This window comes from Chaetura pelagica, unplaced genomic scaffold, assembly GCF_000747805.2.
Source record: "Chaetura pelagica isolate M959 unplaced genomic scaffold, ChaPel_1.0 scaffold50, whole genome shotgun sequence".
NCBI lineage: Eukaryota > Metazoa > Chordata > Aves > Apodiformes > Apodidae > Chaetura > Chaetura pelagica.
This window is the reverse complement of record NW_009952366.1, coordinates 5,689,762-5,701,653: the sequence shown is the minus strand read 5'-3', so window position 1 is coordinate 5,701,653 and position 11,892 is coordinate 5,689,762. Positions and strand designations below refer to the sequence as shown.

Genomic DNA, 11,892 nt, shown 5'->3' with positions numbered 1-11,892 from the left:
CCTTTGCTGGGCAGCTCTGCTCTGCCTCTGGCTACTTGTCCTTGCAGCCACTGCCTTCAGATCTGCCTGGGAAATCTTGGGCTGGCTTTGCCTTGCAATTGAGACAAATGATTGATTGCTGTCCCTGTGGGCTAATTGCACATTTAATCTATTCTTTCCTCTTTGCCAGGATTTCTATTTCCACAGAATAAAACACAACCACAAAAAAACCCACTGAAAAACAAGCAAAGAAACAGACTGATGCTTAAATGGAAATAAATAAAGGGTAAAAAGGAGAGGCCAGAACAATTTTCTACACTTGTTTTTTCCAGATGCATTTACTGGTGCTAGAATGAACATGTGGTTTCCTCTGTGAAGAGCAGACCTTTCCATCACTGGGAAACAAAACTAAACAGAACCACTTGGTAGCATTTCATCCCAGAAGGATCCTTTTGCAGCATCGTTGTATGAGGCTGACTGCATTCACCTAATAGGAAAAATAAATCCCATGCTTTTTGCCCTCCTATAGTATATTGCCATTGCTATTTGCTAGAATTCTCCCTCTGACTCTTCTGCTCAGAGTGACTGTCACTGCAATTACATGCTCATTGTAGCAGATTACTGAGAAACTAGTAGTTTAACCAATTTTATGTACCCACTTCGGCATGTATACATCCATATGAGTTAACTCAGTTTAATCTGGAGCAAAACTGATCAACTCTGGCAATAATTAAGTAATTGCTAAGGGTGCCTATTGTCTGCTTAGGAAGCAGTATAAAGTTTTCTTTGATCAGTTGTGCTAAAATTAGTCTTCAGTATGATATGTGTTAGGTTTGACACACAACTGTATTTAGGTTTTTATTTCTGAAACACTGAACAAGTAATAGCAGTTACAAAGTTCCTGTTCAGTGCTCTGGAGTTCTGGCCGTGCTTGAGTAGCTGAGCATTATGGTTCTGCTGGTTTAAATCCATGGAAGTATTTGGTTGTTGAGTTCTTAGTCACCAGTGAATCAAAATGCTATGAATGTCTAGTTAGAAAATGGTGAGTGCTGTTGTGGTCATTGACATACGCATTCACTATATTCATTTTGTGCTAATTTTTAAAATTTCCTGGCTTATCTCGTAACATCCAAAGGCAAAGTTAAGAAAATGAGTATAAAATCTCATAATATGTCCTTCTGAAATTGCATGGGAGCTTATGTTATGTGCAGTGTGATAATCCCCCTGGGTTACTCTCATCTTGGATACTGGAGAGCCTTGGTTTAGCATTGGAGCATGCTATACCTTGCACTAGCAGAAGGGACTTAAGGGTAACATACAAACATGCAAAAGCATATCTGGAATGAATATAAGAAACAGAGGGACATAATCTCATTTGCACAAGATTCTCTTTGCGCTGCTTGGAATTACAGGGAGCCTTTAACATGAGACAAAATTGTTTCCTCTCGCTCTGAAATGTCACTGTTTTGCCACGATGGTGTGTATGAGCTTTAACATAGATGGGAACTGAGCTCGGAGTAGCCACAGTAACCACGTAAGTGAAGATCCAATATAATCTTCTGCCCTTAAAAGCAGGTGTAATAGGCAGCTATATAAAATGGATAAATGGTGGTTTGAACACTCCACAAATGTTTAGGGGTACATAATATTTACTTTTTTACATTTCTCTGTGGGTTAATTGGCATATTGTGTCTAGTTCTGGGCTCCCCAGTTCAAGAGGGATGGGGATATACTGGAAAGAGTTCAACCAAGGGCTGCAAGGATGGTAGAGGGACTGGAAGAGACCTCAAACTGTTTAGTCAAGAGAAGACTAAGAGGGGACCTTTTTAATGTCTATATATATCTGAAGGGTGGATGTCAAGAATGGGCCAGTCTCTTTTCTGTAGTGCCCTGTGTAGGATGAGGGGAAACAGTGCCAAGTTACAACACAGGAAGTTCCACCTCAGCATGAGGAAGAACTTCTTTACTGTGAGGGTGACAGAGCACTGGAACAGGCTGCCCAGAGAGGTTGTGGAGTCCCCTTCTGGAGACTTTGAAGACCTGTCTGGATGTGTTCCTGTGTGATCTGTCTTATGTGTTCCTGCTGTGGCAGGGGGCTTGGACTCGATGATCTTTGGAGGTCCCTTCTAACCTCTATGATTCTATGATTGTTCTGAAAAATTTTCACTCTGGCAAGCTTCCAGTAAATATGCTGGAATGAAAATGGATTATTTCTGATTCTTTAGGTTGTAGACATCTGATTTTCTTGAGGTAGTATTTATCTGAATTGTATTTACTAATTAATGATATGCAAGTTAAAAAGTGCTTCTTAATCTCCTGGCCCATATTTAAATCAGTAGCCTAAATATGGTGCTAGTAGGTGTATGAAAAGCTTTGCTTTAGGGTGGGTTTTTAATTTCCTTTTTTTAAGACTGAACTCCAAACCCTACAAACTCTTTGAAAGAATAGTCTGATTTCCTGAAAAGTTATATGGAAAGTTATTTTCTTGGAGGGGAAGAAGTTGCAGAGCAGTCCTTCTGAAGCGACTTCTTATTTTTCTATATAAAGGTTTTGTTGCTAGTATGTAAAGATAAAAAAACCTCCACTGAAATAATGAAATAAGACTCTTGTAGGCATTTTCTGTTTTTTTCATTGCCAAATCTAAAATCAGAGCATAAAATAATTAGTATGGATCTTAACAATTGTATCTGCTACCTTTTAGATGCACAAACAACATTGAGAATTTTGTGTAGAAATAGGATGGAAGAAAGAATTTTATTTCTAATATTTTTTTTTCCTGTTTTTCCTTTATATAATAGGGCTTTATTTGTCCTCTGTGTATGAAGTCTCATGGGTCAGCTGAGGAGCTGTTCAAGCACTATGAAGCAGTTCATAATTCTGGCATTGATTCAACTCATGGAGGGGAAGGTCATCTGTCATTGGAAAGGTACAACAGTACTCGTTTGTGCATGTGCTTTTGTGTTAATATTGAGTTGATTCTAATTACCGTGAAGACTGTATTAATTTTAACACTTAATTATTTAGTCAGGTATTTAAATGTTCATGCCCCATTTCCAACTACAATGAGAAAGCAGCTTGAAATTTATATTGGCTGATACTGATCTGACAGTAAATGTAGATCATATACACTTATGTTTATTGTTAATTAAAACACCTGTTTCTCATTCAGCTGACAATGCAATATTACAGACTGGAATGATTTTTAGGAATGTTGCAGAAAAAAATACAGGTTCCTCTTCATTTCTGGTGTAAAGCTGAAATTTCATCTTTTGAAGGTGCGGGAGTACAACCCTGAAGATAAAAAAGAAATCTGATTTTTGTTCCTGGGTAGTTAGGGTACTTACTGGGGTAATCATAAAACATTAGGATTTGCCTAAATAGGTTCCTATATTATTTAGCTCTTTGCATATCTGAGAAGTTTCTGTCTGTGTCACTAATTCTCCTTCTGTGTTCCAGAAACTGCATGCTGATTTTGAGAAATCTTCTGTAATATATTTTATTTAACTATCTGGTCAAAACTGTATTGTTAAATATATTCTTAGGAAATGTATCAGGTTGTTTTCTTTTTGAGACCAGCAATATGTAGCGGGAACTGATAATGCAAAGCTTTCTCTAGAGAAGTTTAACTGTGATGGTTTGGGGAGATTTTTCTTAGGGGCAAAATTTATGTAGGTTTTCTTTTGCTTCATACTAGTTCTTTTTCTGTTCAGTGTTTGTTTTGGACTGTTATAAATGGCAAAGCTCCTCCAAACTCACTTGGTTCATACACAGGAGTGTCAGAGTAGAGCAGCTGCCTTTGGCCTCCTTCAGGAAACAGAGGTACCCCCTGCACAACCCCATGGGTGGTCAGCCTGCTAATGGAGCTGATGCTGGGAAGTACATGGTTCCAATATTTTGTCACTAGTAGAAATGTGCCTCAAAATGATAAATAATTACATTGAAGGAAATTACTGTATTTATGTAACTAACTCGATAGAGGGCGGGTCTTCATTGAGAAGAGAGTATGGAAAGTAACATACTTCAGTTTTTACCTGAATGAAGATCTGTTTTTCCCCAGTTTTGTGCAGAGCTGGCAAGCCAGTGACAGCCAGCATTAGCAGAAGGCATGTCTTCATGCATGGACAGGCCCTTCCTTGTGGATAGCTGCCTTCTCTCCCAGCTGCTGCAACAAATGAAATAAAAATGAAGGCTTTATATAAGAGAAAGTGGTAAAGGACTACTAGAGTTATATTTGGTTTCCTATGTGCTCCTTTATTCAAGAATGAGTATTTCTTTGTCTGATTTAAGCCTCTTTGGAGTGATATAACTTAGACTTGAAATGGTACTCCTAGTATAATAATAGCGTTCACAGGGGGGAATCATTGGTCATAACTATACTGTTTATATAGTTTCTGAAAGATTACTTTTATGCTTTCAAGTTTCCAGTGTCAACCAGATGTTGGCGGGTGAAATTTGTTTATGTTTTTTTTTCCTGGTTCTTGACAGTATAAGGACAAGAGTTTTTGTTTTCTCTCATTAATTAAAAAAGTGAACAAGGTCAGGGAGTTTGGATGGAGTGAAGGGAGTCTTGTGAGATCTCTTGTGTAACATGAGCTATTTATTCCTATTAGTGTGGCATTCTTTAATGTTCTCTCAGTTTCATGCTTGCTTGAGAGAACTTGTTTATGTTCATTCAACATAAACATGTTTTTCCAAGACTTGGAATACAGCATTAAAGAAATATTGCAGCTGGCAGCAGAGAGCAGCTCTCTTAGTTGTCTAGGAGTGAATCTTACATGTATTTCATAGGACCAAGAGTGGGAGATGAAGTTCCTTCTTTAGTCAATAGAGAAATCCAGGTACTATGAATCACATTTGTGTTCTTTTCCCCCCGCCCCCCCAGTAAAGTACTGTGATTAAGTGCCAAGAGTCAGTCATATAATTCTTCTCACTGCAAGGCCATTGGTACTCAGTGCTAGGATGGAGGCAGTGGTATTACAGGTGGGGAACGGAATGGAGCATAAGGAAAAGGTGGTAAGGATTTGCCATAGTGAAGCTCAGATGTGCTGAGAGAAGGAAGCCCTAGCAGACTGGAAGATATGGTGAGGATTTGAATGGCAGTAAGAAAAACAAAGTTACAGTGGCTACAGCGATCACTTACACTTCCCCTCCCCCCCATTAATTTTCCACTGGTCAGTTAACTGAATTTACATTTCATCTTAAAACTGTAAAGCAAAATTGTGTGGAAATATTGAGGCAACTACTGTAAAAGAGCCCTTATGTTACAAACTCTCTCTCTTCCCCTTCCCTTTCCCTCCTCCTTCCCCTCTAAAAACTACTTTTGTATCTCAAGACCTTTTATCTGCTGCAAAGACCAGAGCATCATAAATACTTCAGTATTGCAGATCTGGTATATGTTCATGCCCAACTTCAATATAGTTAACTGTTTCAACTGCCTGAGATTTCATTTGTAATCTTAGATGTGACTATTAGCTGATTTACTTACTCATACTGGTAAGAAAGCAGCTTCCTCTTCTCCACCCACCATGTATGTATGGGTTTTGGATTACAGCTGCACCTGTCTCAGGAAAGTTGTATTTACAAACCTCCAGTGAGTGTCTCACACAGGCTGAATTATGTGTAAATAGCAGAAAATCTTCCTGTGAATAAAATTAGCCTCCCAATGTTCCACGTTTGTTTTACCATTAAAATTGGTCCACCTTGAAGTTCTTGCTTCACTGGTGCAAGCACATGTGTTCAACCACTTGCTTCTTGATGACCCTGACCTGGTGTTAATATGCTAATCCAGGTTGAATCTGTTCCTTCCCAGTTTAGCCAAGAAATAGCTTACTTAAAAAAAAAAAAAAAAAAAAAATTAATTACATTTTGTTTTTTTCCTTTCCTCCTAAGTATGAGATAATTAAAAATAAATCTCTGGAGGTGGTGATAATGCAGCACAGCAGCAATGAAATTGTATGGCATAAAACAGAGAGAATTTGTTGGCATTGGAACTCACACACATATTCTGTGTACTCCTTAATGTTGCCACTGTACAAACAACAAGAAATGGTTTGTTTGCATTATTTTAATGACCTGTGTGTTCTAGATTTGGAGTGGCTGTATCTTAGTAATGCAATGTTATCCCTGTATGTTTAGTTGTGCAACTCTTTAAGGAGACTGGTGATTGGTAAGGGTGCTGTTTAAATCAATTAGTAACAATTATAGCCTTGGATCTTGTGTTCTTGCATGGCTGGAAGCTTGAGTACGAAATCTGAGAATTTAATATACCAAGGCTTTTAAACATTCAGAACATTGAGTGTGTCTGTGGGGCATACCAAATTGCTGCGTGGATGAAAAATTATGTAACTGTGTATTTCAAAAGGAATAGGATAGCCTGCTGTCTCTTAGCACTGCTCCTTTACATGGTGTGGCAACTGAAGGAAAATAGACCTGGCCTTCTTATAAAAAGGCATGCAGAAGAGTTAAATGCCCCCTGTGCACAGGTTTGCTATTCTGAACTCATATGGTTGAACTGATGCACTCATTTTCATGAGACTTTTTGCATATCTATATCTATACTCTTCAAATCAATATGTCTACCATTTTTAAAGTGATATGCAAAGCGAACTAACAAGTATTAATCTGGTTTGTGACGAGTATCAAAAAATCTAAGCACAACTATAATTATGTAAGTTATATTTATGTAGTATGTGTCCCAGTTACTTAATACACATTGTAACCTGTATAAAATTGGCAAAATAATCACTGCATATTCGTTTTCTCCACTCTGTGGATATATTTATTCAGAGATGAAGTGTCACTGCTCCGACAAGAAGTCCAAGACTTGCAAGCTTCGCTGAAGGTTGGAAATATATTTTTCTTGCACTTGGTTCTTTGTTTCAAATTGCAGTGTTTTACTGTCTTAAGCAAATAAATTTACAGTTCTCTCTCTCTCTCTCTCTCTCTCTCCCATCTCTTTTTTTCTTTTTTCTTTTTTTACCCCTAGGAGGAGAGGTGGTATTCAGAAGAGCTGAAGAAAGAACTAGAGAAATTGCAGGGGCAGCGGCAGCAAGTAATTGCTTTAAAATACTTGAAGCAGGTTTATCATCAGCATTGACATTGAAGATTAATACCTTTTCTGTAAGGCACGTGGCCTGATTTAGTTAGTTCCATAATCTGAATATTGACATGTTGTTGAAAACAAAGCTAGTTGTCTCTCCACAATGTAACTGTATATACAAATCTGAAGAACAAAGTCAGAACAGATAACAATTCTCCACACTACTCATTACAAGTTTAGTGAAGACTTTTCCTTCTGTTTGGCTTATTCAAAACTCAGTTTATTAAAAGAAAATAAACGGAATGTGGTGTTTCATCTGTTGTGAGAAAGGGCGATGGGGTCTTTCTTGTAAGAACTTTTGGAGAAAATTCATGAGATTTCACAGATGTCCAGATGAACTGAAGACAGAAGGCCAGGCAAATTGTTGAGTGTTGTGCCTTAAGAAGCTCTCAATTCTTTTACTACTGTGAGCAACTTAGATAGTGCATTGTTACAGACCTCAGAAATTGCTTTCTGCGAGAATTCCTTCTCAGAATGTACTTACTGATGTCTGTAACCTCTGGTTTAGGGCAAATTTCACTATTGAGGAAAGAGGGGGGGAGAAGATTGTTACTAGAGTGATTCAAGTCTGGAAGCCTGATAATGTAGTGGTACAGAACATGGAAAATAATCTTTTTCTAGTCTTCCAGATAGAACTGTTAGAAATCAGGTATTTTTATATTGCTGTGCAGTGTTTGACCACAAAAGTCTTAATTGCCCTGTCTTCTCCAAAAATGAGATAAACTTTGGAAGTATTAGTTTTTATTCCTACTATCTAATTGTGCATTTATTCTGTTTTCTTAAGGATTCTAAGTCTGATGGATTGACAACAGCTACATCTACAGGTGGCTAACATTTTCTTATTTTAATTTCTGCACTGTTCATGAATTTCTGAAATTATTTTTAGTGTAGATTTTAGGTTTATGAAAAAACATTTTTGGTAAATTAAAGAACTGCAAGCCTGGAATGGTAGAATTATTGAAAAAAAATTCATTGTAAGTGCCCAAGATAGATAGATAGCTCTTGATAGCTGTAGTCTGGGTAAATGTTCCAGAAGCTTGGATTTGTACTTTTTAGAAGTGAGACAGGAGTTCTCCTGATGCTAAAAGCCATTCTCTTGAGTGGTTTTGAACATGTGTTAGTTCAAGCATTCAGTACATGTAATTTGCTGAGATATTTAAACTATAGCATCATTTGTCAGCACTGGTTTTTGTGTTTTGGTTGTTTGTTTTTTTTCCTGTACTCATATTTTTTCCTGTACTTGTATTTTTTTTTTTCCTAGAATTTTTTTTCCTTTTGTTTTGCAGACCAGTAATTTTTGTTCTGTGTTTTTGTCCACGAGGCACTCATGGAATAAAATTTTCTTTATATGTGCATAAAGTATCTGACCGCTTGTGATTAAGGAGTTTTTATCACAGTTCAGGAATTCAGCAGCATGTTGCAGTGATCTGAAGGTGTATTTGTGACCTGTGAAAACCAATATGTACTTATTCCTGCAGAATACTCAACTAGTGACAGGTTCCAACATCATGCTTGTAGATATTTAACTTCAGTAAAGTTGTTCACTTTGCTAACCTAATTGGATGTGAAGTGAACTTAGATTACTTATTTACCTGATGTGGTTCATTATTGGCATGAGCAGCTGTATTATCCTAGCTCTTCCAGAAAATAATACTGTTCTTTTTATGGAAATAGAGTCCTTAGAACGGCAACTAGAAGAGATCCAAGTAGAAAATTTTAACATTAAACAAATGAAAGACTTATTTGAGCAAAAAGCAGCACAACTATCCACTGAAATTGTGGGTAAGTCTATTAACAGAACTCATGTTCTCTTCTCTACTTGTGCAATTTGTGCAATTGCTCATTTATTCAACTTTCTTCTTATCAGATCTTAAATCAAAGTATGATGAAGAAATCAGCCTTCGGGAAGGTGCAGAACAGAAAATGAAAAACCTGACACAAGAACTGCAGAAGGAGAGGAGTGTTGTAGAAGACTTAAAGACAGAGCTGGTATTCATGTCACACTAATGTTTTTATTATTTTCAAGTCAAAGGGACAGATGTACTTAAATTATTGCAAATGCAGTTTTAAAGCAGTCAAACCCTGTTCAACTTGGAGATGTCTCTTCGTGATCTGAAAAAGTTCAGAACACCACTTTCTGATCTTTCATTGACCTACATTTTCAGTTTTTTTCCAGTAAGGAAATATGTGTGTTTTAAAGATTACCTTATATTACGTTACATTACAAGCTGGTTTGATACTTTACCTTTCAAGAGTTTTGCAGGGGATTACATGTTTAGATGTTTGGTGTGGGCCCGTACTTTGAGCATGCCATTGCTGCCTTCCACAGCTGTCTTTATATCACTCTTTTCCCGTGAGGAGTTATGCTCTGACTGTCCCTCAACAGCTGCATGCATAAGAAGTTCTCAGAGAGGTGTTTTGTGATATGGTGGCTGAAAGGCTGGCAGCTGTCATTGCTATGCCTATTTTAATGTTGTCCCTCTCACTCTTAGCTGATAATACTGATGTGTGTGTTTTCCAGGATTTTGGCTCCTGGTGACTTTTATATACAGCCATGGCTCCAGGGAGCAGTCCCAGTGACTCAGCAGTCATGCTGCTTCCAAAGCAGTAGTGAAGGGGACTTCCTAGCTTCTCGTTTGTCTTCATTCCTCCACTCAACCACTGCTTAGACTCTGGAGGAAAGTAGGACTCATTTATCCCCCTTCTTCCCTGTAGTTAGCTGCCCCAAAGGGCTCATGAGTCCCTCTTGCTCTGCCCAACCACTGAACCTATCCATTCCTCTCTTCTCCACCTCCAGTCTATCCTTTTTCCAGCACCTTTTCTCTGCTATGTACCAGCACTTTCTTTACTCTGTTCTGTGCCCAGTATTGCCTTTCCCCTCCCCTCCATAGCTTTTCACTTTGAGGGATGGTATGATGCTTTAGCTGTAATTACCAACAGATTTTAACTATGGGTCTGTTATGAAGCAGACTTTTCCTTCAGCTGCTCTTTTTTTGTTTGTTCATGTTTTTTGAAACTGTTCTTGTAGTCAGAGACAGAGTCATTACAAAAGTCAGTGTAGCACTGGACTGTTACGTGTCAGTCCTGAGAGGGGCTTGTGAGTATGGCAGCAGTATAATATGTGTGTGTGTATATATTCCTTCTGTAGAGCAGTGTAGTCAGTGCAACCTACATCTCAGGGAACTGTGTGTTCAGATAAATTTCCTGCATGGATTCCTTATCACTTCAGTGTTTTCTCCCAGGAAAGATGTCCCCTCCTTTATCTAGCCATTTACCTACATGGAAATTAGAGAAATTTAATTTTTGAAACGTTATATAATTTATCAGATTTGGTTGAAGTTAATCAACAAGTTCAGAGTTTAGTAGGCATGAACTGATAATCAGCCATTTATTCCCTTTTCTGTGTTGTTTTTTTTTGGGGGTGTGTTTTTTGTTTCAAATTGGGGTATTTCAGGCTTTTTTAATTTTTCTTTGTCCTTCCCCACAGTTGTAATACTGTATATGTCACCTTGTCTATAAATTGATTATGTGAAAGATGTGTTTAGATTTCACTGACAATGGAAGCATGTCTGCCAACCAACACTGTTGCTCATTGCTACTCTTCTGCTTTTCAGCTGCAAAGGCCTGGTGTGGAAGATGTGGCTGTCCTGAAAAAGGAGCTGGTCCAAGTTCAGACCTTGATGGACAAAATGACTCTGGAACGTGAGAGAGAATCTGAAAAGCTGAAAGATGAGTGCAAGCACTTGCAGGAAGAGCAGGCTATCTCAGAGGTAATAGTCACACCTAAAGATGTGTGTGTTGGCTTGGCCATGATTTTCCTATGAAAATGGAAAATATTAATTCTTCATAATGAAAAAGCCTCTTTATTAACAGAATCTTCTAACTTGCCCTATAGACATGTTTCTTCATTACAATAAATTGTGTAATTCTGTCCATGTCTGCTCTCCAAAGGCCCTCATGCTTTTTGTTGCAAAACCTTTCTGTGGCATAAAAAGTTACTGCTTTTTTAATTGGAAAACAAAAATAGAACAGTACTTGTGTGATTCAAACATTTTTTTCCCTTATTGACCTACATGCAGATAAAAACAGTTGTTATTGAAAATGATAGTTTTGGTTAATATTTGAGTTGATGTGTCTGAAAATGGATACTAGGGTATTAAAAGGTATAAAAAGAAAACATTAATACAAAGTAGATAATAATTTGAATATTCTTATAGGACATATATAATTATTGAGCTTACACAAGATTTAAAAATTTCAATGGATATTGTAATTGGTTTTAATTTTTTTTTTCTAGTTTTTACTTTTAAATGGAAAGCTTATTCACACCTCTTATTTATTGTTGGAATATGTTATGTGTAAGATACCAATCTGTTCTGCACACATACCTCCCCCCAGTCCACTGCATAATGTCCTCAAGTATTGCCTGTTACTCACTAAAGTAGAAAGTGAGTGACTGTTCAGGCCTTACCACATCTTAAGGTCAGGATGTCACCTGTAATCTACTTCCAAGCAACACCACCTCAATTTTCTTCTCTTTATTGCTGCAGTCTACAGTAGAAAAAAATACTGTTCTCAGTTTTGTCCTCAGTTTTAAAATTCATGCTATTTAAAAGGGACCTTATTGTCTACTTGAGCTGCAGAGTATTTTGGTTTCTTCAGAAGTATTTTGTGAAGGCTTGCCTCTGCTTTGGCCAAGTTGGTGGAAGAAGTTTAAATTATTGGTGGGAGACTTGTAAATATTAGCCCTTTTTTGTTATTGTGTATAGAGTGGATGATAGCTCCATGTTTAGGGAAACAAAACTAACTAAAGT

The 11,892-nt window shown here is 37.5% G+C and overlaps 1 protein-coding gene across 1 annotated transcript in view; it reads left to right on the top strand.

Moving 5' to 3' along the window:
* The window catches only part of EEA1 (early endosome antigen 1), a 70,728-nt gene that overhangs the window by 19,813 nt on the left and 39,023 nt on the right, over nucleotides 1-11,892 (top strand). Inside the window, 7 exon segments of the mRNA XM_010008061.1 lie at nucleotides 2,778-2,905; nucleotides 6,766-6,820; nucleotides 6,965-7,030; nucleotides 7,863-7,902; nucleotides 8,753-8,860; nucleotides 8,946-9,067; nucleotides 10,693-10,848. Coding sequence (XP_010006363.1) covers nucleotides 2,778-2,905; nucleotides 6,766-6,820; nucleotides 6,965-7,030; nucleotides 7,863-7,902; nucleotides 8,753-8,860; nucleotides 8,946-9,067; nucleotides 10,693-10,848 — 675 coding nt within the window.